At 39.8% G+C, this 27599-nt stretch overlaps 1 protein-coding gene across 1 annotated transcript in view; it reads right to left on the bottom strand.

Moving 5' to 3' along the window:
* LOC133063215 (phospholipid-transporting ATPase ABCA3-like) overlaps positions 1 to 27599 on the bottom strand; it is a 215743-nt gene that overhangs the window by 124536 nt on the left and 63608 nt on the right. Inside the window, exons 11-12 of the mRNA XM_061152338.1 lie at positions 20590 to 20707; positions 7491 to 7645 (exon numbers count right to left, since the gene is read on the bottom strand). Coding sequence (XP_061008321.1) covers positions 7491 to 7645; positions 20590 to 20707 — 273 coding nt within the window. The remainder of the gene's footprint in view (positions 1 to 7490; positions 7646 to 20589; positions 20708 to 27599) is intronic.

Genomic DNA, 27599 nt, shown 5'->3' with positions numbered 1-27599 from the left:
AGTAAGCCACAGAAAGAAAAATAAGTGATATCACTTATATGTGGAATCTAAAAGTAAGATATGAATGAACTTATTTACAAAATAGAAACAGACTCACAGACATAGAAGACAAACTTCTAGTTATAAAAGGGGATAGTGGAGGGGGAGATAAATAAAAAGTTTGCAATTAGCATGTACACACTATTGTATAAAAAATAGAATAACAACAAGGACCTACTGTATAGCACAGGAAGCTATATTCACAATCTTTTATTAACCTATAAACTACTTTGCTGCATACCTGAAACTAGCACAACATTACAAATTAACTATACTTCAAGATTTTGCTTCTTCAGGAAATATTTTCTAATTTCCCCTAAACTCTGTTGGGCATACACTTCACACTGTTCATACATCTCAACTGCTGTTAAGTAATACTCCTTGGTGTTTTAATTATGCATTTATATCTTTTATTCTCTACATTTCCACTTCTTAAGGGAATACATTGTTATAACAATCTTTGTAGTCCTGGTCCTGGCAGGTAGCTGACCTTAATAAAATGTTAAAAAAGAAAGTGCCATCAAAATAAAGAAGATATACTCAATAGTAGAATAAATATAATAAAGAGTTAGTGAACTTGAAGACAGATCAATAGGCATTATTCAATCTGAACAACTGACAGAATAAATGATATAAGAAAAATAAAGCCCAAAGGATTTTGGGGATGGACAACAAAATGTCTAATGTTCATGTCTTTGAAGTTCCAGAAGGAGACAAAAAAGTATCATGAAGAAATAATGACTGAAAACTTCCCAAGTTTGATGAGACACACAAGGCTACAGATTGAAGAAGCTGACCAAACCCCATCTAGAAAGATAAAAAGAAATCCAAGCCAGAAAAATCACAAACACCTTCTTAAAATGTAAAAGCAATACTTCTTTAAGTATTGAGATCATCCAGAAAAAAAGAAAACCCAGAAAACAACCTAATTTCCTACAGGGAAAAAATTCAGATGACTGTAGATTACTCATCAGAAACCATGGTGTCCAGAAAGCAGTGAAGCATTTTAAGTCTTGAAGGAAAAGCACTGTCAACCCAGATTTCTGTGTCAAACAAAAATATGCTTTAGGAATGTGGTGAATTAAAGATACTCTCAGGTGAAGGAAGGCTACGAAAATTCATAGCTAACAGTACTGATCTAAAACAACTGATTAGGAGTGTTTTTCAAACATGAAAGAAATGATACTGAAAACTTGGAACATCATAAATGGTAAAAATACAACAGAAATGGTAAATAATAAAAAAACTATTATTCTCTCAAGGTTCTTTAAATATGCTACATGGTTTTAAGGAAAAAATACAACACTGTTTAATGATGTTTTCAATATATGTAGGTGTAATATATGACAACTATAGCAAAAAGGAAGGAGGATAAAATACCTATAAGGTGGTAAGGTTTCTACATTCCACATAAAAGTTGGAGAATATTGTTTCTACATAACTATGAAAACTGTCTATATTTTGTAAGTCCCTAGAGCAACCAGTAAAAATGTACAAAGAGATATAGTAAAAACAACAATAGACAATTTGAATTATAATATTAAAAATGTTCAAATAACCCAGAATAAGACTGGAAAGGGGAAACAGGGGGAAAAATGCAGTGAGAACAAACAGGAAACAATGAATAAAATGGTATATTTAAATACAAACATAAAAAATAAATGTTCTAAATACATCAATGAAAAGGTAGAGATTGGCAGATTGTATTAAAAAAACATGACCTAGCTATACAATGTAGAAACTCACTTTAATTTTAATTATATAAGTAGGTTTAAAGTGAAGTATTTGAAGAAGAAATACCATGCAAACAGAAATCAAAAGAAAGGTGAGGGAATTCCCTGTTGGTGCAGTGGGTAAGACACTACCCTCCACAATGCAGGTGGTTTGGGGTCAATCCCTGGCCAGGGAACTTGATCCCACATGCTGTGACTGACAGTTTGCATGCCACAACTAAAAGATCCCAATTGGACAATGAAGATCAAAGAACCCATGTGTCACATCTAAGATCCAGTGCAGCCAAATAAATATTTAAAATGAAAGTTGGCATGGTTATATTAATGTCAGATAGTTGTTGTTGCTTAGTCGTAAGTCGTGTCCAACTCTTTTGTGACCCCATGGACTGTAGTCTGCCAAGCTCCCCTGTCCATTGCATTTCCCAGGCAAGAATACTGGAGTGGGTTGCCATTTCCTTCTCCAGGGGATCTTTCTGACCCAGGGATCAAACCTGCATCTCCTGCACTGCCTTGCAGCCAATCTCCTCTATTGCAGGTGGACGGTTTACCGCTGAGCCACCTGGGAAGACTCAATATCAGATAGCGTTGACTTCAAAGCAAAAATTAGCAGAAATAAAAGAGGGACATTACATTCTTACAGGGAAGAGCCAATTCTGACTCCATCCTGGATCTGTTTCTTTGAATTAAACCTTTGTTTTTTGTTGTTTTTGTTACAATCATATACAATGGGTTGCCTCGGAGACCCTGCCCCTCTGTCTGACTGGTAAAATGCCTTTGTTCAGCTCACAGTGAGACAAACCCATCTCACATATTTTTCAAGATAAATCGCCTTTTTACTTTTCTTTTTTTTACCGCCTCTCTTTCTCTGTTCTGTAAAAGAAACTGGTATCCAAACCCTGACAAGATGGTTATTTTAGGACATTAGTCTGCTACCTTCTCTGTTATCTGGATTTCCAAGTAAAGTTGTATTCATTGTCTTAACACCTGATCTTTGATTTTATTGGCTGGCTGTGCAGCAAGCAAAGTGAGCTTGGATTTTGTAACAATGTTATCAAAGAATCATTTCACAAAGAAGACTTAACAATCCTAAATGTGCATATACTTAACAACAGAACTTAAATCAGCGAAAACAAAAATGACCAATTTAAACATGAATAGGGAATATATAACTATAGTTGAAAATTTCAACATTTCTCACTCAATAACAGAACTACTAAGCGGAAATCAGCAAATATAGAGCAGAACTAGACAACAATTTCAAGTCTGTTGCTGTTCAGTCACTGGGTCATGTCCAATGCTTTGCGACTCCATGGACTGCAGCACACCAGGATTACCGGTCCTTCACCATCTCTCAGAGCTTGCTCAAACTAATGTCCATTGAGTCAGTGATGCCATCCAACCAGAGGTTGATGCCATCAACCTCTGTCCTCCCCTTCTCCTCCAGCCTTCAATCTTTCCCAGCATCAGGGTCTTTTTCAATGAGTCAACTCTTTGCATCAGGTGGCCAAAGTATTGGAGCCTCAGCTTCAGTTCTTCCAATGAATATTCAGGGTTGGTTTCCTTTAGGATTGACTGGTTTGATCTCCTTGAAGTCTAAGGGACTCTTTTTTTTTTTTTTAATTATTTATTCATTTATTTATTTTTTTATTAGTTGGACGCTAATTACTTCACAACATTTCAGTGGGTTTTGTCATACATTGATATGAATCAGCCATAGAGTTACACGTATTCCCCATCCCGATCCCCCCTCCCACCTCCCTCTCCACCTGATTTCTCTGGGTCTTCCCAGTGCACCAGGCCCGAGCACTTGTCTCAGGCATCCCACCTGGGCTGGTGATCTGTTTCACCCTAGATAATATACATGCTGTTCTTTCGAAACATCCCACCCTCACCTTCTCCCACAGAGTTCAAAAGTCTGTTCTGTATTTCTGTGTCTCTTTTTCCGTTTTGCATATAGGGTACATATACACCATGGAATATTACTCAGCCGTTAAAAAGAATTCATTTGAATCAGTCCTAATGGGACGGATGAAACTGGAGCCCAAGGGACTCTTAAGAGTCTTCTCCAACACCACAGTTTGAAAGCATAAATTCTCTAGCGCTCAGCTTTCTTTATGGTTCAACTCTCATATTCATACATGACTACTGGAAAAACCATAGCTTTGACCATATGAAACTTTGTTGGCAAAGTGATGTCTTTGCTTTTTAATATGCTCTCTAAGTTTGTCAAAATTTTCTTCTAAGAAGTGATCTTTTTTTATTTTCATGGCTGCAGTCATCATCTGCAGTGATTTTGGAGCCCAAGTAAGTGAAGTCTGTCACTGTTTCCATTGTTACTCAATGTTAATCTCAAGTTACTGAATCTAATTTATGTTTATAGGGAATTTCAACCAAATAGAAAACATTCTTCTCAAGTACACATGACAGTCACTAAGATAGATCTTTTCTTGGGTCATAAAAATATAGCAATTTAAAAACATTTGAAACCACAAAAAGTATGATCTCTGACCAGAAGAGAATGAAACTAAAATAAACAGAAAGAAAACAGAACTTCTCATTATTTGATATTAAAGAATATGCATGTAGATGATCTATGCCATAGAAGAAGTCTCAAGAAACAGAAAATATTTTGAACTGAATGTAAGTGAAAATATACCAAATCATATCAAAATTTGCTGGATGTAGCTAAAGGAGAGCTTGAAGGAAAAAAAAAAATCACAGCAATAAATGTTTACATTATTAAGCATTTAATTACTCTCAAATCCATTATTAATACCTATGCACTGACATAAAAAAAAAAAAACAAAAAAGAGTAAAAACCCCAAATGAAGTTGAAGTGTGAATATAATCAGCATATAAACATTAATAAATGAAATAAAAAGCAAAATGTAATACAGAAAAGTAAAATAAAAGCAGGTTCTTTGAAAAGTTAAAAAGGAATAAAATTTTAGTCAGAATTACAGAAAAAAAGACAATTATAACCTGTCAATATCAGGAAGAAGAGAGACATTAAAAGGGTAAGACCAAACAGCTTAATAGATAAAATGCTTTTGGAGAAGAATATAGTTGGATGAATAGCACTATCTATATTGAGTTCTTTCATAAAGAGATATACACATAAGTCAATGGGACAGAAATGAGTTCAGATATAAACCTACAGAAGTATGACCACTTGACCTTTGACAAATGCACAAAAGGCAATTGAAAGATGAAAGAGTCAGTTCAGTTCAGTCGCTCAGTTGTGTCTGACTCTTTGCAACCCTATGAATTGCAGCACACCAGGCCTCCCTGTCCATCACCAACTCCTGGAGTTTACTCAAACTCATGTCCATCGAGTCGGTGATGCCATCCAGCCATCTCATCCTCTGTTGTCCTCTTCTCCTCCTGCCCTCAATTCCTCCCAGCATCAGGGTCTTTTCCAATGAGTCAGCTCTTTGCATGAAGTGGCCAAAGTATTGGAGTTTCAGCTTCAGCATCAGTCCTTCCAATGAACACCCAGGACTGATCTCCTTTAGGATGGACTGGTTGGATATCCTTGCAGTCCAAGGGACTCTCAAGAGTCTTCTCCAACACCACAGTTCAAAAGCATCCATTTTTCAGCGCTCAACGTTCTTCACAGTCCAACTCTCACATCCATACATGACCACTGGAAAAACCATAGCCTTGACTAGATGGACCTTTGTTGGCAAAGTAATGTCTCTGCTTTTCAATATGCTATCGAGGTTGGTCATAACTTTCCTTCCTAGGAGTAAGCGTCTTTTAATTTCATGGCTGCAGTCACCATCTGTAGTGATTTTGGAGCCTCAAAAAATAAAGTCAGCCACTGTTTCCACTGTTTCCCCATCTATTTCCCATGAAGTGATGGGACCAGATGTCATGATCTTAGTTTTCTGAATGTTGAGCTTTATGCCAACTTTTTCACTCTCCTCTTGCACTTTCATCAAAAGGCTTTTTAGTTCCTCTTCACTTTCTGCCATAAGGGTGGTGTCATCTGCATAGCTGAGGTTATTGATATTTCTCCCGGCAATCTTGATTCCAGCCTGTGCTTCTTCCAGCCCAGCATTTCCCATGATGTACTCTGCATATAAGTTAAATAAGCAGGGTGACAATATTCAGCCTTGACATACTCCTTTTTCTATTTGTAACTGGTTTGTTGTTCCATGTCCAGTTCTAACTGATGACAGAGTAGTATTTTCAAAAAATGCTGTTAGAACATTAGTCATCTATATGCAAAAGTTAATATAGATCTAAACTTTACATCTTTATACAAAGCGTAACTCAAAATGGATCATAGGTATGTGTATTATGTAAAATTACAAAAGTTTAGAAGAAAATATAAAATAAAATCATGTCTTGGGGTCAGGCACAGAGTTCCAGAAAAGACAGCAAGGGCAGGAACATTAAGAAAAATATGATAAATTTAATTTTAACATTTAAAATCTTCTGCTCTGCCAAAGACATTGTCAAGAAAATGAAAAGACTAGTTACAGTTTGGGAAAAACATTTGCAAAGAATACCCATCAAAGACATTTATCCAGAATATATAAAGAATTCTCAAAAATTAAATAATAAGGAAACAAACAACTCATATTTTAAAAAGAGGGCAGAGGGTCTGAACAAACATGTTATCAAAAAGACTGTAAAAATGCAACTAAGCACATGAAAATGATCAGCATCATTAGCTATCCATGAAATGACAGTTGACACCATGATTAAACTACACATCTATTAGAATGGTTAATTTTTTAAAAGTATTAATATAAAATTCTGGCAATTATGTGGAGCAACTGAAATTCTCTTTGCTGGTGGGAGTGCAAAATGGTACAGCCAGTCTGGAGAGCTGTTTAGGTTTCTTATAAAGTTAAACACTTAAAATATGATGCATTAATCCTATTCTGAGAGAAATAAAACCCATGTTTGTACATGAAACTCAGAACACATTTATTTATATTCATTATGCTTGGAAACAACCCCAGTGTCCTTCAGTTGGTATACTGTGTTATCTCCAAACATGAAATATTAATAAGGAATTAAAAGAAACACACTGCTGAACATGCAACAGCATAGATAGATCCCAAAGGCACTATGCTCTGTGCAAGGAGATCCAACCAGTCCATCCTAAAGATCAGTCCTAGGTGTTCATTGGAAGGACTGATGCTGAAGCTGAAACTCCAGTACTTTGGCCACCTGATGCGAAGAGCTGACTCACTGGAAAAGACCCTGATGCTGGGAGGGATTGGGGGCAGGAGGAGAAGGGGATGACAGAGGATGAGATGGCTGGATGGCATCACCGACTCGATGGACATGAGTCTGAGTAAACTCCAGGAGTTGGTGATGGACAGGGAGGCCTGGTGTGCTACGATTCATGGGGTCGCAAAGAGTCAGACACGACTGAGCGACTGAACTGTGTAAGTAGATAATCTCTAAAGGTTATATACTACTTGATTCCATTTATATAATATTCTCAACATGACAAAACAACAACAACGATAAAGAATAGACCAGTAGATTTTCCCAGTAGTTATCGGCGGCGGGGGTGGTGGGGGCGGCGCGGGGGAGTGTGAGAGGGATGACTACAAAGGAATAGTGTGAGGGAGTGTTTTGGGGTGATGAAACTTCTTGTATCGTGATTGTGCTGATGGTTAAATGAGTTAAAATCACATATCTGTATATTTTAAAAGGTAAATTTACTGTATAAATTTTAAAAATTTGACTCACCATAGAGTAGAAGAAAAGGTGTTCTGATAATGTCAAGTCATTAAACAATAAATCACCCTGTGGGCAAAAGCCCAAATTTTCTCGAATTTCAGTTATATTCTTTGTGATGTCATATCCATCAATAAAGACCTCTCCTCTGGTAGGAGGGTAATGACCTACAAACAAGCCAAAGACATGACAGAACTGAACTTTGGTAAGAAAGCATATGATGTTGCAAGTTAGCATCTCAAATCCAGTCTATTTGTGAATTACTCAAAAGAATTAACACTGTCTCTTCTAAGAGAATAGTTACAGGAAAGTATCAATAGTTACACCTCAATGGCAGGATTAGCTGTCTTAATTTTTTCTTTTCATTTTTGCTTAAATTATTAAATGGATTGGGTTATATTGGTAATAAAAACATTTAAATAATTTGCTATATTTCAATGTATTTGCATTTCAGTCAGTCAGTTACTATATATGTGATCCATATTAGGTACTGTGTAGATGCTAAGGAAAACATAAGATCTGGAATATGTAACTTTTGCCCTGAAGAAATTTAAATATTAATAACAATTAGTTCAGATCTTGTAGGAAATTATTTGATAATATGTAAGAAATGAAACTATAAAACCATTTAAAACACTTGAATCATTTATCCTATTTAAGAATATATTCTTTTTTACTGAGATACTGACATATAACATAGTAATTTCAAGTGTACAACATGATTTGACATTTGTATATAGTGTGAAATGAAGAAAAAAACTAGCGTTAACTAGAGTTAACATCCAGCACCATACAGTTACAAATTTTTTTCTTATTGTTAGAACTTTAAGGTTTACTCTCTTAGCAACCTTCAAATATATACAGTACAGTATTAGTAACTGTAGTCATCATGCTATACATTACAATCCCATGACTTGTTCATTATAACTGGAAGTTTGTACCTTTTGACCCCTTTCATCCATTCAGCCTAGTCTCCATCCCCTGTCTCTGAGAACTACCAATATGTTTTCTGTATTTATGAGTGGCTTAAGTTTTTTTTTTTTTTTTTTAAGATTCCACATAGAAGTGAGACTATGTGGCATTTGTCTTTATCTCATTTATTTTGCTTGGTATAATGCCCTTGAGGTCCATCCATGCTATCACAAATGGTCAGATTTTTTTTATATCTGAATAATATAGCATTGTATAATGTACTACTTCTTCATTCATCTATTCACACTTTGAACACATTCCCAGGTGATGCTGGTGATGCTGCCGGTCAGAGGACCAGACAGTAAATTAAAGTAAAAAGTGAAGTCGCTCAGTTGTGTCTGACCATTTACGATCCCAGGGACTGTAGCCTCCTCTGTCCATGGGGTTTTTCAGGCAAGAGTACTGGAGTGGGTTGCCATTTCCTTCTCCAGCGGATCTTCCCCACCCAGGGATCGAACCTGGGTCTCCCATATTGTAGGCAGATGCTTTTACCATCTGAGATAGTAAATGAGGGTAAACGTTAACTTGCTTTATAAAAGAGGCTGCAAAGAATTTTAAAGGCTTCCTAGGTGGCACTAGTGGTGAAGAATCTGCCTGCCAATGCAGGAGACACAAGACACATGGGTTTGATGCCTGGTTCAGGAAGACCCCCAGAGTAGGAAATGGTACACCACTCCAACATTCTTGCCTGGAAAATTCTACGGGCAGAGGAGCCTGGTGCACTATAGTCCATGGGGTCACAAAGAGTCAGACATGACTAAACAATTGAGACATGAGACACTAAAAAAGCTTAAATAAGACAGAAATTTTGCATTCATATGATAATTCTAAGATGAATTATCCAAGTTGGTAGGAAGATCAACTCCACATTTTCCTTATCTAATCATCCATCAAAGAATATGTAGGTTTTTCATCTATGCCTTGGCTATTGTAAATAATGCTACAACAAACATTGATGTGGGGGGTGTGCATCTTTCTGAGTTAGTGTTTTCATTTCCTTCAGACATATATGAAAACTGGAATGGCTGAATGATACGGTTGTTCTATTTTAATTTTATGAGGATCCTCCGTACTATTTTCATAGTGGCAGCAGCAATTTGCATTTGATGACTATATTTTTGTAATATTGTTTGAAATCAGGAAGCTTGATGTCTCTAGCTTTGTTCTTTCTCAAGACGTCTTTGGATGTTTGAGATCCTTTGTGGTTCCATACAATTTTTAGGATTGTTTTGTTGCTGTTAAAAGTGTCACTGGAATTTTGATAAAATTGCAGTTAATCTGTAGACTGCTTTTTTTAATATGGTTATTTTAATGGTACTAATTCTTCTAATCCATGATCATGAAATATCTTTCATTTATTTGTGTCTTCTTCAATCTGTTTTAATCATGTCTTATACTTTTCATCGTACAAGTGTTCTAACTTCTTTTTTCCCCCTAACTTCTTTGTTAAATGTATTCCAAAGTATTTTATTCTTTTTGATGTAACTGTCTTTTTTTCTACATTTCCCTTTCTGATAGTCTGTTATTAGTGTATTGAAACAGAACAGATTAAAAAAAATTATTTATTTGACTGTGCCAGGTCTTCATTGCTGCATGCAAACTCTTAGTTGCAGCATGTGGGCTCTAGTTCCCCAACCAGGGATCCAATCCAGGGCCCTTGCATGAGGAGTGTGGATCTTAGCCACTGGACTACCAGGGAAGTTCCAGAAAAGATTTTTATACATTGATTTTGTATCTTAAAACTTAACTAAATTTGTTTATCAGTACTAATAGTTTTTTGAGGTGTCTCTAGAGTTTTATGTATATAACCATGTTGTCTGCAAATAGTGACAAATTTACTTCCTCTTTCATGATTTGGATGCTTTTAAATCTCTTTTTCTTGCCTAATTGCTGTAGGTAGCACTTCTAGTATTGTGCTGAATAAGAGTGGCAAAGTGGGTATCCTTGTCTTGTTCCTGACATTAAAGGAAAAACTTTCAGCTTTTCACTGGTGATGATGATATGACATGTAGGCTTGCAATATGTGGACTTTATTATGTTGAGGTCGTTTCCCTCTTACCCACTTTGTTGAGCCTATATCATAAATGGATGCTCAATGATTTTTCTTCATCTATTTGGATGATTAAAAATATGTGCTCCAAAATGGAAAATTATATTCAAAGGCATCTAAATAAGGCTATTTGACTGAAGACTCAAAAGAAGAAAAGAAAATGACTAAGTTAATTACAGCATATTACCATACAGCTATTAAAAGAAACATTATATAACAATTAGAAATACCATGTCACCTTGGAAAAGATAAGTATATGGACTATAGCGATATAAGAGAATTTTAATGTGAGATTATGTTCTAAAAAGCAGAACACAAACTGCCATGTTACACAATTGGTTCAGTTCAGTTGCTCAGTCGTGTTCAACTCTTTATGACACCATGGACTGCAGCACGCCAGGCTTCCTTGTCCATCACCAGCTCCCAGAGCTTGCTCAAACTCATTGTCCATAAAGTCAGTGATACCATCCAAACATCTCATCCTCTGTCATCTCCTTCTCCTCCTGCCTTCAATCTTTCCCAGCATCAGGGTCCAATGAGTCAGTTTTTCATATCAGGTGGCCAAAGTATTGGAGTTTCAGCTTCAGCATCAATCCTTCCAATGAATATTCAGGACTGATTTCTTTTAGGATTGACTGGTTTGATCTCTTTGCAGTCCAAGGGACTCTCAAGAGTCTTCTCAAACATCACAGTTCAAAGCATCAGTTCTTCCACACTCAGCCTTCTTCATGGTCCAACTCTCACATCCATACATGACTACTGGATAAACCATAGCTTTGACTATACAAACCTTTGTTGGCAAGGTAATATCTCTGCTTTTTAAAATGCTATCTAGGTTTGTCATAGTTTTTCTTCCAAGGAGCAAGCGTCTTTTAATTTCATGGTTGCAGTCATCATCTGCAGTGATTTTGGAGCCCAACAAAATAAAGTCTGCCACTGTTTCCATTGTTTCCCCATCTATTTGCCATGAAATGATGGGACTGGATGCCATGATCTTGAAATGGGAGCGAGATCAAAGTCCCCAATTATAGTAACAACCTTTTGCTTTCCCTTCTGTTAGTTTGTGTTAACAGCTGCTGCTCATCAATCACTGCTTCCACTTCTGTGATCTTGCCTGCGGTTTACATCCATGGGAACTTGGACTACCTGGGGAGGAGAGGGATCTGAGCTGTTTGAAAGGGAAATTTACCCTGCATAAAAGACACTCAGAACAAAGCCAGGGCACTCAGCTTTTGGAGGTGACTCCACCGAGCCTGCACCAGTGCTGAATAAACCTTGCTGCTCTGCATCTTTGGGTGCTGCTTGTCTCTTTCTGTCACCACGGTTTCTATAACATTTTCTGGTGCATTGGCCGGGAAGCCGACAACTGAGTTGGCCCCTTGCACTACCATTGTCGGGGAACTGGAGAAAGCTGGGGCTGCTGCCTGTTGACAGATGAATAGATGCTGCCCAGGCCATTTGCCAGATCCCAACTCACTCGAGATGCGCCAGCCTCGGCCCATGCCGCTTCCCGAACTGACTCAGGAGAGCAGAAGCGGGTTCCAGGACAGGACGTCAGACAAATGTGTCCTGGGGATATCTGACAGAGTCAGGACTCACTGTATGGTGGAAGGGGGGCCTGATCACCTCCTAGTGACAGGAGAGTAATTCAGAATAGGGTTTGTTCCCTTGGGTGGTCTGTCAACTCTGGTGTGTGGGGGAGAGTGACTGAGCTGACAGCCAGTTCTCCACCATCTTCCAACTATGGAGCCTGAGTGGATCCTAACCTGCGCTTCCATGGTGACCTCATATGGCTCAGGGCAGTGCCAGCCTCTGGGGGATCTAATCCCTCCCTGTGAAGCTGGTCCGGTCTGGTGTTAATATTGACCTGCCAATGCTAAGAGGTGCCTAAATCTCCGTAAGGGGAGCAGCCAGGTGGGCGAAAGTGAGTGTCTCCCTTTGTTTTGTTGTGCAACACTGCCTCAGGGTGGGAACTTTCACATAAAGGGCAACTTGACTTCTAAATCCACTGTCTTAGAGTATATGGTGAAGAATTTTAAGAAAGGATTATTGGGGCTTCCCTCATAGCTCAGCTGGTAAAGAATCCGCCTGCAATGCAGGAGACCCCTGTTCAATTCCTGGGTCGGGAAGATCCGCTGGAGAAGGGATAGGCCACCCACTCCAGTGTTCTTGGACTTCCCATGTGGCTCAGCTGGTAAAGAATCCACCTGCAATGTAGGAGACCTGGCTTCGATCCCTGGGTTGGGAAGATCTCCTGGAGAAGGAAAAGGCTACTCACTCCAGTATTCTGGCCTGGAGAATTCCATGGACTTGTATAGTCCATGGGGTCACAGAGAGTTGGACACGACTGAGTGACCTTCACTTTCACTTTTCTCTGGGGATTATGGTGTAAAATTGAGTCCTGAAAAACTGCACACTCTTAGAACCTTGGAGTGGCCCTCCTTCAGGGTTGTATGGCCCTCAGGAGGGACCTTAGATGTGCCCATAGTCTGAGCAGTGCATAGTCATAATGGGAAACCCTGGCCACCTGGACCAATTCCCATATATCAATCAATGTTCGGATATTGCCCAGTTAAGGCCCCTTTGGGTTCAATTCTATGCCACAGGTCAAAGACAGTGTAAGGTCCTAGTAGCTCAACCAAAGAAAAGGACCTTGCACTGAGAAGGAACCACCTATCCTCCAGGCTGAGGCTGAAGAAATGCCTCCAATGCCCCCACCTTAAATCCTCATGGCTCCCTTGCCAAGAGCAGTAGATCTGCATTTACCAGACAGTCCACTGCCTTCCGTTCCACCTCTTCCTCCTAATGCCTCTGAAGCCACTGTGTCCCCATGACATGCCACTCCAAAACCAATGGGTAGATGCCTCCAGTCTACCTTAGCAGCACTACATATGTCCTTATGAGAGACTCAAGGGCTGCAGCACTTTGCCGCCGATGGGCCCTACATGAGGGAGGACCCATTTTTTTTTAATACCAGCCTTTTTCCATGACTGATCTCCTTAAATGGAAACATCACACCTCCTTGTACTCTGAAAAGCCCCAAGCAATGGTTGATCCTTTAGAATCCATCTTCCAGACCCACCGCACAACCTGTGTAGACTGCCAGCAGCTTCTCCTAACCCATTCAATACAGAGGAGCACCAACGAGTAAGAAAATAGCTCCAGGCCAATGCCCCAGGGGGTCAGTTAGACATGGACAACTGGGCTCGGGAGAACTTCCTGAAGGGAGAGCCTCCCTGGTACCCCAACACTGAGAGGGTAAGAAACCAGTTGGAGACGTATTGACAGGCCCTCCTACAGAGGGTAAAAGATGGCGCTAAGAAGCCTACTAACATGGCTAAAATTACTGAGGTGCTGCAAAAGCCAGGTGAAAGCCCAGCCGCTTTCTATGAAAGGCTGTGTGAGGCCTTTTGGGTCTTCACCCCTTTGTTCCTGAAGCCCCTGAAAATCAATGGATGATAAATGCAGTCTTTGCGGGACAGGCCCAATTGGGCACCTGAAAAAAATTACAGAGTTAGAAGGGTTTGCAGGTAAAAATGCCACAGAACTGCTAGAAATAGCCATCAAAGTCTTTGTCAATTATGACCAAACAGCGTGCTGAGAAGTGGAAAAGAAGATGAAGCAAGAAGCCACACTCTTGGCAGGTGCACTATCAAAGCCTGCACCCCCTGGCAGGACCACCCCATAAGGCAAGAGGTCCAGATCCAAAAAGGAGAGTTCCCCTCAGCCAAGATCAGTGTGCCTATTCCAAGGAAAAGAAACACTGGAAAAGTGACTGCCCCAGTTGCCCTGAAAAGAAAACCAAAGCTGCCGGCCCCCCAAGCCGATATCAACCTGAGCCACCCAGCACTAATCTGATTGGGCTAGCTGGAGCAGAATCCGAGTACAGGGGACTGGGCTCTCTTCAACTGTGCCCCCAAGAGCCCATGATCAGAATTAAAGTAGGGGGCCATCCAACAAACTTTATGGTGGATACAGGCACTGAACATTCAGTGGTCACCCAGTAGATAGGCCCCTTCCTGGGAAAAGAAACTACCATCAGCGGGGCCACAGGTGCCCAGACCCATAAGCCGTTTTGCAACCCTCGACAATGCCGACTGGGTGACCATGGGGTAGTGCATGAATTTTTCTACCTGCCCAACTGCCCTATTCCCTTGATGGGAAGAGACCTGCTTGCTAAGATGGGGGCCCAGATTTCCTTTTCTGTTGACAGGTCAACTCAGCTAAAGCTAGCAGGACTGCCCTCCTCCTTGATTATGACTCTGGCTGTAAGGAGAGAAGAAGAATGGCACCTCTTCCCCTCCAGGAGAAAGGACCATTCCTCCTGAATTAGAGACTGAGAACCCGCTAGTTTGGGCCAAGAAAAATCCTCTAGGTCTGGCAAAACACTATGCTCCTATCCTGATTTATCTGAAACTGGGAGCTCAGCCTGTAAAACTGTGACAGTATCCAATGCCCTGGGAGGCCTGATTGGGAATCCAGGCTCATTCAGACAGACTACTCCAACACGGACTTCTGATGAAATGCCAATCACCCTGGAACACCCCATTACTACCTGTGAAGAAGACAGGGACGCGTGACTACCATCCGGTTCAGGATTTAAGAGCTGTAACCAAGCCAACAGCTAGTCTGCACCTGGCAGTGTCTACTCCATGCACTCTAGGACTGATCCCTTCCAGAGCCGAATGGTTTACTTGCTTGAACTTGAAAGATGCCTTCTTCTGCCTCTGGGTTGCACCTGTCAGCCAACCACTATTTGCCTTTGAATGGGAAAAACCACACACGGGAAACAAGGAACAGCTCACTTGGATGAGGCTCCCTCAGGGGCTCAAGAACTCCCCTACTCTCTTCAGCGAAGCTTTGGCCGCCGACTTGGATAAATTACATTGTGTCCTGCTGCAATACATTGATGACTTTCTGCTGGCCAGTACAACACAGGCTTGATGCTTAGAAGGAACAAAGGCCCTCCTCTCCTTGTTTAATGGAAGCTGGGCACCAGGTATCAAAGAAAAAGGCACAAATCTGTGAAAGATGAGTCAAATATCTAGGTTTCAACATCATGTGGGGCCAGCGAATGTTCGAAACCGAAAGAAGCAGTTTGCGCCATCCCTACCTCTACCACTCGCCGGAAGATCTGCGAGTTCCTGGGAGCAGCAGGATTCTGCAGGATATGGATTCCTGGATTTTCAGACCTGGTCAGGCGCCTATATCAGGCTTTGAAAGGGGAGGAAAAGGCTCCCCTTGAATGGGGACCAAGCCAAGAGGTGGCATTTCAAACAGTTAAGGCAAAAATCTCTGAGGTCCCAACCCTAAAGCTTCCTGATGTAACCAGAGTTCAATCTCTGTTTATAACAAGAACAAAATGGCCTTGGGAGTCTTGACCCAAGAATTCAGACCTTGGCAAAGGCTGGTGGCCTACTTGTCTAAACAAATCAATTCGGTTGTGGCCTAATGGCCACCCTGCCTTCAAGCCCAGCAGCCACTACCTTGCTAGTGAGGGAGGCTGACAGATTAATGTTGGGGCAAAACCTAAATGTTAAGGTCCCACATTCAGTTGTAACCCTGATGGATATAGCAGAGGCCACCATTGGCTCATGCATGCACAGATGACTCAGTATCAAGGGTTACTATGTGAAAATTCGTGGGTAAAACTGGAAGTTGTATGGACTCTAAACCCAGCTACCTTCCTACCAGATGAAGCAGGGCCCTTGGACCATGACTGCTTGGAAATACTAGATGAAGTATTTTCTAGTAGACCAGACCTGACTGACAAGCCACTCAACAACCCTGACCTGGTCCTATATACTGATGGTAGCAGCTTCATGGAAAATGGGAACAGGATGGCTAGGTATGCTGTGGTGTCTGATTCTGAAGTGGCAGAAGCAGACGTGCTTCCTCAAGGATGGTCAGTGCAGAGAGCAGAGTTATGGGCATTAATCAGGGCACTGGAAATCAGCTGAGACCAGGGAGTCAACATCTATACTGACTTGTGGTATGCTTGTGTTACTGTACATGTCCACTCTACATGTCCACGGAGCCTTATCCAAGGAAAGAGGACTCCTTACAGCAGAAGGAAAAGGGATTAAAAACCAAACCAAAAATCCTGAAGCTTCTGGAAGTAGTATGGGAACCAAAAGAAGTGGCAGTTGTCCACTGCGAAGGCCACCAGAAGGGAGGTGACCTGGTGACCAAAGGGAACCGCCACGCTGATGCAGCCACCAAGGAGGCTGCCTGGGGACAGCCGCCAGACAAACCGAACGTCCTGCTGGCCCTGAAGATATGAGTTGCCCCTAGGTACTCTCCTGAGGAGGAAAAATGGATAAAAAAGGAAGGGGGAACCAAGGCCAAGATGGAATGGTGGATCACATAGGACCACCAAGTCTATGTTCCAGAACAGCTAGCCTACAAGCTGGTCCACCAGCAACATAAACTGATTCATATGGGCAAGACCACCTCAGAGACTTTGCTAGGCTGGTATTATCTCAGTGCTTACCTCCCCACACTCTGTTCTTCTGTCTCCCAGCAATGTGTAACCAGTTTACAAAATAATGCCTGCCAGGGGCCTAGTAGGCCAGCAGGGACACAACATTGTGGACTATCCCCCTCTGAGGATATGGAAGTAGATTTCACTGAAATCACCCCAAGTAGAGGATTTAGATACCTTTTAGTTTTTATCTGCACCTTTTCAGGCTGGGTGGGAAAGCCTTTCCTATCCAAACAAAAAGCAAGAGAAGTAACCAAGACACTCCTGAAAGATATTGTCCTCAGGTATGGAATGTCTCTGATCACAGGGTCGGGCAACGGACCAGCATTTGTAGCTGAGACAGTTCAACAGGTGGCAAAGGCTTTGAAAATCCAGTGGAAATTGCATACTGCCTACCGTCCCCAGAGCTCAGGGAAAGTGGAAAGCATGAATCAAACTCTCAAACAAACCCTAGCAAAACTGCCAGGAGACCAGCTTACATGTTGACATGTTGACCAGCTTACAGTAGACATGTTACCTGTGGCCCTCTTAAAGGTGAGGTGTTCAGCCCAGGCAGGGATAGGGTTTTCACCATTTGAAATCCTGTATGGACGACCACTCTCACTAGTCAACTTAAAGGGGTATACACCAGAGAACTGGGGAACTTGGACTTATATAGGCAGCTACAAGGATTAGGATACATAATCTCTCAAATACATGAATGGACAATTGATATAATACCCATATCCTTAGGCATAACAGTACATCCCCACCAACCAGGAGATCAAGTATGGGTAAAGGATTGGAAAATAGAGCCTTTAAAACCCATGTGGAAAGGGCCCTATTCTGTAATCTTAACTCCTCCCATTGCTCTCAAGGTGCAGGAATAGACAACTTGGATCCATTACTCCAGAGTCAAACCTGCAAGTCTGTCTGCTAGCTGAGAGAAGTGGGAAATGGCCCGCAGTCTAGAGCAATCCTTGTGCCTGACTTTGTGAAGAAGGAAACAACCACCCTGAAGCCCTGATCTGGCCACATCAGAAGCTGGTCAGTCAACACAAGGCTGAAGCTTGAGGAACCAACAGGATGGACAAAAGGCCATATTGATTATTAATTGGACTGGGACTCCCCCTATTCATCTTATTCAGAATTGGGCTTTACTCTGTTTTTCCCCAAGAGTAGACTTGTATCCTAAAACTTTCCCTCTGCTTTGCCTACTTCTTCATAGTTCTTGTTTTTTGGAATCTCCTCCTACTGTGATCAGCTTAAATATGAAAACAGCATATTTTTGCCTTATAGTTCTGTTAAGTTGTAAAATCCCCGCCTCATCTGAGAGTCAGGATGATTGTTCTGAATGTATGGAATCTTTCTACCATGAAAGGAAATGGGTCCGAGGATTCACTCACTATATATACCAACTGGCTGCATGTTATAGTTCAGCTTCCCCATGCACTAGGGAAGGGAAAATTACTGGAAGGGAAAAATTAAGAGCCCTCAGAGTGAATGGCCTCTTTGGAGGATGGTTCTCTTAGCTGCTGCTGCTGCTAAGTCACTTCAGTCGTGTCCAACTCTGTGCGACCCCAGAGACACCATAGAGCCTGGCAGCCCACCAGGCTCCCCCACTAGGTTGGTTTAAAAAAAATGATTGGGATGGTCGTAGTCATACTCTCCGGATGTCTGCTCCTTCCTGGTTTCATACCCCTTCTAATCAGAGTTGTAACAGGTTTCACAGAGACAGCTGTCGAATGGAGGATGGCCATCCAGTTGCTGCTTTTAAAGGGATACCAGCACGGGCCAGAAGATGGTGTTCTCTGATGGCTGCAGAGGCACCCTAAACATCAAGAGATGGGGATGAGATGGGAGCGAGATAAAGCCCCTAATTAAGTAACAACCTTTTGCTTTCCCTTCTGTTATTTTGTGTTAACAGCTTGCTCGTTATATCCGTGGGAACTTGGACCACCTGGGGAGGGGAGGGATCTGAGCTGTTTGAGTGGGAAGCTTATGATGTATAAAAGATACCCAGAACACAGCCTGGGTGCTCAGCCTTTGGAGGCGACCCCGCAGAGCCGGCACCAGTGCTGAATAAACCCTGATGTTCTGCATCTTTGAATGCCGCTTGTCTCTTTCCTTCGCCACAGTTTCTATAACAACCTTAGTTATTTGAATGTTGAGTTTCAAGCCAGTTTTTTCACTCTCCTCTTTCACCTTCATCACGTGGCTCCTTAATTCCTCTTCTCTTTCTGCCATATGGATGGTGTCATCTGCATATCTGAGGTTACTGATATTTCTCCTGGCAATCTTGATTCCAGCTTGTGATTCATCCAGCCCAGCATTTCTCATGATGTACTCTGCATATAAGTTAAATAAGCAGGGTGATAATATACAGCCTTGATGTACTGCTTTCCCAATTTGGAACCAGTCGGTTGTTCCATGTCCAGTTTGAACTGCTGCTTCTTGACCTGGATACAGGTTTCTCAGGAGGCAGGTATGGTGGTCTGGTAGTCCCATCTCTTTAAGAATTTCCCACAGTTTGTGGAAAAATAAATCACTATGTCATATGACTGAAACTAAAATAATATTTTGAAAAAAAAAATGTTCTAACCACAATAAAAGAAAAATAAAGCATGGCGTGTATTCCAGGACAAATTATATAAAGCATATTAACTATATATATTATGCATAAATTAATATTATAATGAAGGTAATGATAACTTGAATCATGACCTTGTGTTAGCTAGGCAGTCATTCTTTTAAGAAGTTTTAACAGACATAGAGGGAGTCAGTTCAAATACACAAAACAGCAGAGAATATGAGTAGTGTCTGCCCCTCCTGTTAGTTTTGGCATCACTTTTGTAACAAACAGAGGCTGTTTTTATCTTGAGTATTGGGCTCAGCCCTGCTCTAGCCTCTAGGACATATACTCAATATACAGTTCATTGTTCTAATGGTCCCTAGTATTCTTTATCCATTCTTTCTTTTTAGTGAATGCAATATTTCTAAAGTATAAACCTTCATAAAATATCCTTTTATGACTTTTCATTGCTCTCAGAATAAATTCTAAACTTTAATGCATGGCTTCCCCCAATTCTTTTATAATTTGACCTTTTGATTATTCATCCATCTTCATCTTTTGCCATTATTTACATTCCTTTCATAGTCTAGTCATGTGTCTGTTCCCTGCTCTTCAGTCTTTGCTTATATAATGTTCTTCTTTCCTTTCCATCATAGCTCTTTATATCTCCTATTTGCCTCATATTGATGTCACTACCCTATTCATCATGCCCAAAACAGGTTAGGTGTCATTCTTTTGGATTCTACATCTTCCTTTTCATTTATGGTGTGTTGTATGTTTCACATTTTTGTCTGTATCTCTACCAGAGTATAAAACTGAATGTAACAACTTTGAAATCACCACTGTGATATCTATTCCTATAAAAAGAGCAGGCACATTTTTAACTGGTTAAATTAATGTATTATATCATGTGAGCATCTTCATTTTAAATAATTAAAACTGTAATAATAACTACAACACTGAAATGACAACATACTTTAACACTAAAAGTTGTTGACTGATTTATAGTTTAGAAGGAACCTGACTGCTGCTTTGGATAGAGCCAAATACATACCTGTGAGAATAGACAAGGCTGTGGTTTTTCCTGTCCCATTTTGTCCTAGGAGAATAGTGATCTGCCCCTTATATAAATTCAAAGACATATTGTTTATTACTACTTTGTCACCTAATTCCTGTGGAATAAAGAAAAGAATAACTTGATATTTATCACTTATCACTTATGAAAGACACTTACATCCTATCCTTAGAAGAAACATCATATCATCAAACTCACATTGTATAAAGAAGATGATACTGTGAACAAGGAACAATACATGTAGGTGCATTGAGTTTGTATACTCGTCAAAATAAATATGAAGTCTTGGTGGCATGTATATCTATTTATACTTGGTAAGGAAAATGGAGACTTCTTTATATTTTATGTATAAAGAATGTCATATTGTAATTGTGGGTTTACTAAACTGTAGCAGGATCTAGGAAAGCTCACAGAAACTGCCACCAATGATTGGAAAAGTTGATGCCATGATTTCAGCCAGAAATTTAGTTATTGATAAAAGCATGATGGCTCAGCTGGTAAAGAATCTGTCTGCAATGCAGAAGACCTGGGTTCAATCCTTGAGTTGGGAAGATCCCCTGGAGAAGGGAAAGGCTACCCACTCCAGTATTCTGGCTTGGAGAATTCCATGGACTGTATAGTCCAAGGGATCACAAAGAGTTAGACATGACTGAGCAACTTTCACTTCACTTCAAAAGCATGTCCAGAAATTCTTAAGATTCCAAACAGCAGCTCAAATATGGCCCATTATCTATTTTTGTATGGCAAAAAAACTAGGAACAGCTTCTTATACTTTTAAAGACTTGGTAAAAAATACAAAAAGAATACGTGACAGACACTCTATGTGGATCATGGAGCCTAAAATATTTATTTGATCCTTTATAAAACATGCTTGACAAGCTTTCAGAAGGGTCTTTTGAAAATTCCCACTATAGTTGACTTTTGAACAATGTGGGGGTTAATTCACATATAATTTATAGTTGGTCTTCCATACGTGTACTTCCTGCATATTGACTGATTCAACCAACCATAGACTGCGTAGTACTACAGTATTTACTTCTGAAAAATATCCACATAGAAGAGGTTGATGTATGGCAAAAACCAACACAATATTGTAGAGCAATTATCCTCCAATTCAAGAAAACAGAGATACCAAGGGAACATTTCATGCACAGATGGACACAATAAAGGACAGAAATGGTATGGACCTAACAGAAGCAGAAGATATTAAGAGGTGGCAAGAATACACAGAACTATACAAAAAACATCTTAATGACCCATATAACCACGATGGTGTGATCACTCACCTAGAACCAGACATCTTGGAGTGCAAAGTCAAGAGGGCCTTAGAGAGCATCATTACAAATAAAGCTAACAGAGGTGATGGAATTACAGCTGAGCTATTTCAAATCCTAAAAGATGCTGTCAAAGTGCCACCCTCAGTATGCCAGCAAATTTGGAAAACACAGAAGTGGCCTCAGGACTGGAAAAGGATGGTTTTCATTTTAATCCCAAAGAAGGGCAATGTCAAATAATGTTCAAACTACCACACAAATGCACTCATTTCACATACTAGCAAGATAATGCTCAGAATCCTTCAAGCTAGGCTTCAATAGTATATGAACTGAGAACTTCCTGATGTACAAGTTGGGTTTAGAAAAGGCAGAGGAACCAGAGATCAAATTGTCAACATCTGCTGGATTATAGAAGAAACAAGAGAATTCCAGAAAAAACATCTACTTCTGCTTCATTGACTACACTAAAGCCTTTGACTGTGTGGATCACACCAAACTTTGGAAAATTCTTTAAGAGATGGGACTACCAGATCACCTTACCTGTCTCCTGAGAAACCTGTATCCAGGTCAAGAAGCAACAGTTAGAACCGGACATGGAACAACGGACTGGTTCAAAATTGGGAAAGGAGTACATCAAAGTCGTATATTGTCGCTCTGCTTATTTAACTTATATGCAGAGTACATCATGTGAAATGCTGGACTGGATGAAACACAAGCTGGAGTCAAGACTGCTGGAGAAATATCAACAACCTCAGATATGCAGATGATACCACACTAATGGCAGAAAGTGAAGAGGAACTAGAATCTCTTGGTGAAGGTGAAAGAGGAGAGTGAAAAGGCTGCTAAAGACTCAACATTCAACAAACTAAGACCATGGCATCCAGTCCCATCATTTCATGGCAAATAGAAGTGGAAACAGTGACAGACTTTATTTTCTTGGGCTCCAAAATCCCTGTGGACAATGACTGCAGCCACGAAACTAAAAGATGCTTGCTTTTTGGAAGAAAAGCTATGACAAATCTAGACAGCATAATAAAAAGCAGAGACATCACTTTGCCACAAAGTCTTGTATAGTCAAAGCTATGGTTTTTCTAGTAGTCATATACGGATGTGAGAGTTGAGCTACAAAGAATGCTGAGCACTGAAGAATTGATGCTTTTGAAATGTGGTGCTGGAGAAAGTTCTTGAGAGTCCCTTGGGCAGCAAGGAGATCAAACCAGTCAATTGTAAAGGAAGTCAACTCTGAATATTCATTGGAAGGATTGTTGTTTTAGGATTTCAAACCCTAAAAGATGATGCTGTGAAAGTGCTGCACTCCATGTGCCAGCAAATTTGCAAAACTCAGCAGTGGTCACAGGACTGGAAAAGGTCAGTTTTCATTCCAATTCCAAAGAAAGGCTATGCCAAAGACTTTTCAAACTATCGCACAATTACATTCATTTCACATGCTAGCAATGTAATGCTCAAAATTCTCTAAGCCAGGCTTCAACAGTACATGAACCGTGAATTTCCAGACATTCAAGCTGGATTTACAAAAGGCAGAGGAACCAGAAATCAAATTTCCAACATCCACTGGATCATCAAAAAAGCAAGAGAATACCAGAAAAACATATACTCCTGCTTTATTGATTATGCCAAACCCTTTGATTGTGTAGATCACAACAAAATGTGGAAAATTCTTCAACCGATGGGAATACCAGACCACCTTACCTGCCTCCTGAGAAACCTGTATGCAGGTCAAGAAGCAACAGTTAGAACCGGACATGGAACAATCAACTGGTTCCAAATTGGGAGAAGACTACATCAAGACTGTATATTGATACCCTGCTGATTTAACTTATATGCAGAGTACACCATGTGAAATGCCAGGCTGGATGAAGCACAAACTGGAATCAAGATTACCAGGAGAAATATCAATAACCTCAGATATGTAGATGACAGCACTTTTATGGCAGAAAGTGAAGAGAAACTAAAGAGCCTCTTTATGGAAATGAAAGAGGTGAGTGAAAAATCTGGCTTAAAACTCAACATTTAAAAAACAAAGATCATGGCATCTGGTCCCATCATGTCATGGCAAATAGATAGGGAAACAATGGAAACAGTGAGAGACTATTTTTGGGGGCTCCAAAGTCACTGCAGATGGTGACTGAAATCATGAAATTAAATGAAGCTTGCTCCTTGGAAGAAAAACTGTGACCAACCTAGATAGCATATTAAAAAGTAAAGACGTTACTTTGCCAACAAAGGTCCATCTAGTCAAAGCTATGGTTTTTCCATTAGTCGTGTATAGATGTGAGAGTTGGACTATAAAGAAAGTTGAGTACCCAAGAATTGAAGCTTTTGAACTGTGGTGTTGGAGAAGACTTTTGAGAGTCCCTTGGACTACAAGGAGATCAAACCAGTCAATCCTTAAGGAAGTCAGTCCTGAATATTCATTGGAAGGACTGATGCTGAAGCTGAAACTCCAATACTTTGGCTACCTGATGCGAAGAACTCACTCACTGGAAAAGACTCTGATGCTGGGAAAGACTGAAGGCAGGAGGAGAAGAGGACAACAGAGGATGAAGTGGTTAGAAAGCATCACCGACTTGATGGACATGAGTTTTAGCAAGCTCCGGGAGTTGGTGATGGACAGGGAAGCCTGGTGTGCTGCAGTCCATGGGGTTGCAAAGAGTTGGACAAGACTGAGTGACTGAACTGAACTGAACTGACATGTACATTTATACATGTGTGCTAAGTCACTTCAGTCGTGTCTGACTCTTTGTGACCGCACGGACTAAAGCAGCTAGGCTCCTCTGTCCATGGGATTTTCCAGGCAAGAATACCGGAGTGAGTTGCTATGCCCTCCTCAAGGGGATCATCCCAAGTCAGGGATCGAATGCGCATCTCATGTCTCCTGTATTGGCAGGTGGGTTCTTTACCTCTGATGTCACCTGGGAAGCCCCCATAGTATACACATATATTAATCAGGCAACGTTTAAGTAGGATAATTAGCATTTTGGATGTTAATCAAACCTCAACAGTTTGGTTTTAAAAACACATGGATATGGCCTAGATGATGCTGTTCTTTTCAAATACAATAAATTATACAGACATTCAGAAAATATTTTAATTTGCAAATTAAAACCAATAACCTGAAAGTCTTAGTGTTATTATAGTAAAACAGAATCCAATAATAATAATAAAAGGTAAGTGGTGTGGCTACATAAACAACAATTAGAGTAGATTTAAGAGAGAAAAATATTGCCAAAGATAAGAATGTCACTTTATAATCATAAAGAGATCATAATATTACTAAATGTTTCAAGAAGACATAATATTACTAAATGTTTATTTAGCAAGCTCCAGGAGTTGGTGATGGGCAGGGCAGGCTGGTGTGCTGCAGTCAAGAAGACATAATATTACTAAATATTTCAATTTACAAGAAGACATAATATTACTAAATGTTTATATACCCAATAACAGAATTCAAAATACATGAGGCAACAATCAATAGAACTACAAAGAGAAATAGAAAAATGCAGTTATTTTCAAAGACTTTGATCCTTTCCTCTCAATAATTGTCAGAATATGTAGAATCAGTAAGGATATAGAATACTTGAAGAGCTAACAACTAACTTGTCTTAATTGACATTTTTGTATCAATTCACTTAACAGCAGCAGATTACACATTATTTTCAAGTACTTATAAAATTTATTTAGACAGATGATTGACTGAAACAAATAAGAATCAATACATTTAAAAGAACTGAAGTCATATAAGTGTCTTTCTTTGACCATAATCAGAGTTAAATTAGAAATTAATTACAAAAAAATCTCAGGAAAATTCCCCAAGTAATTAGATACAAAATAATACATGTACAAAATCTCTTCTGGAAAATTGAAAAAGAGGAAATACTTCCCAACTCACTATATGAAGCTATCATTATCCTGGTATCAAAATGAGAAAATACCTTACAACAAATGAAAAGAGACCAATATCTATCATAAAGAAACCTAATTAAAAAGACTATAAACAAAACTTAAGAAAATTGAATCCATTAAAAAAGACAATAAAAAGATTCATTTTTGGGAAGTAAGCATGAAGAGCTCCATAGACCCACTCCACAGTGGAACAAGAAATTCTGGTAAAAATTAAAAAAACATGTTTCATGTTGAGGTTTGAGAGAAAACTATAAAATTCTGTAAGCAATTATCCTTCAGTTAAAAAATAATAATAATAAAAGAAGTTCAGAGCTGAAAAACAAACAAACAAACAAACAAAAAACAACCACTTAAAGCTTCCAGAAACTGATCTGAGAAAATACAGCAAGTGGAGAAACATTTAAGAAAATCTACTATAACTTGGTAAGAACAGCAAAGGTCTATGTTATTTAACATTTAATTGCCCTATTAATAGTTTGTTATCTAGTTTCCTTCTTCTCCTTCAGTGCCCACTTATTCCCCAATAGTCTCCACTCTGTGGAAAATATCTTGGATTTGTCTATCTCTTTTAATATGTATTGCTATGACCTTTGTTCAATTATCATTATTTCTTAGGCAAAGTACCATTGGTCTTTGTTTCCTACACTTCTCCTTCTTAACTCCTCAATTTCCAACATCCCATTTCCCACAATGTAGTCAAAATGATCTTTAAAAAAAAAATACACACACACACACACACACACACACACATATATATATATATATTCCTCTAGCCAAATAATGACTTCCCAATGAAGCCATTTACTAACATTCTTTTGCCTCCAAATACTGTTTTTTTTTTTTTTTTTTCTGATCCTCAAACACATTGAGAGGGTAACAGTTAAGAAGACTAGGGGTCCCCAAGAGGCAGGAGGAAATGAACTGCAAGTGGCAGACTTTTCCCCCTAATCCTATGCTGTCATGACAACTCCTGGTTCCACTTGAACTTAGCTTTTCTCAAACCTTGAGCTAACCAATGTGTTTTTCTATGGAAATGTTTTTCTTAAGCTATCTTAATGAAACTATGTACTTGCCTTGGAATCTGCCTTTCTTCAAATCCATTTCCGCCAAGACTAACCTTTTTCTCAAAACTTGAACTGCTAATGGCTCTACAAACCAGTATGTCTTACTCATGGAAATGTTCTCTTAAGCTCTGTTAATGAAACTATGTATTTGCTTGGAAATCTGCCTTTCTTCAAGATTCATGTCAACTATTTTATGGCTGGGGATGACTGACCTTGTGCCAATGCTATCTCAAAATGCATGCTGAGGGAGAGGGGCCAGGTGCAGCTCTCTCAGTTTTGAGGTGTTTCTTTTATCTAATTAGCAACTTGCTAACAGATATATAACTCCTTGCTAAAAAACTAGCAAGGGGGCACTCTTTCTGTCCCCTTCTGATGTCTATGTTGGAAGGTTTTACTATCACTTTTATACTTTAATAAAACTTTGCTACACAAAAGCTCCTAGTGATTGAGCCTCATCTCTGACCCCAGATCAAAATCCTCTCTCTGGAGGTCATGAATCCGGGCAGAGCTCACGGCTCAGAGCAGCAATCTTTCAACATGAAAGTCTTTCTCACCTCAGGGTTTTCAAATTTGTTGACTTTCCTAACATGAGTGTTTTTCCTTTAGCTTTTCAAATAATTGACACTTCTCATTCTCTAGTTCAAAGGTTATCCCTTCAGAGAGGTTTTGCTTTAACTACCTTTAATGTTATCCTCTCCAACCACACATCCAAATTATCAAGTATATT

The sequence above is a fragment of the Dama dama genome, chromosome 10, assembly GCF_033118175.1.
Source record: "Dama dama isolate Ldn47 chromosome 10, ASM3311817v1, whole genome shotgun sequence".
Taxonomy (NCBI): domain Eukaryota; kingdom Metazoa; phylum Chordata; class Mammalia; order Artiodactyla; family Cervidae; genus Dama; species Dama dama.
The sequence above is the reverse complement of the archived record's forward strand: the minus strand, read 5'-3'. Positions and strand labels throughout refer to the sequence as shown.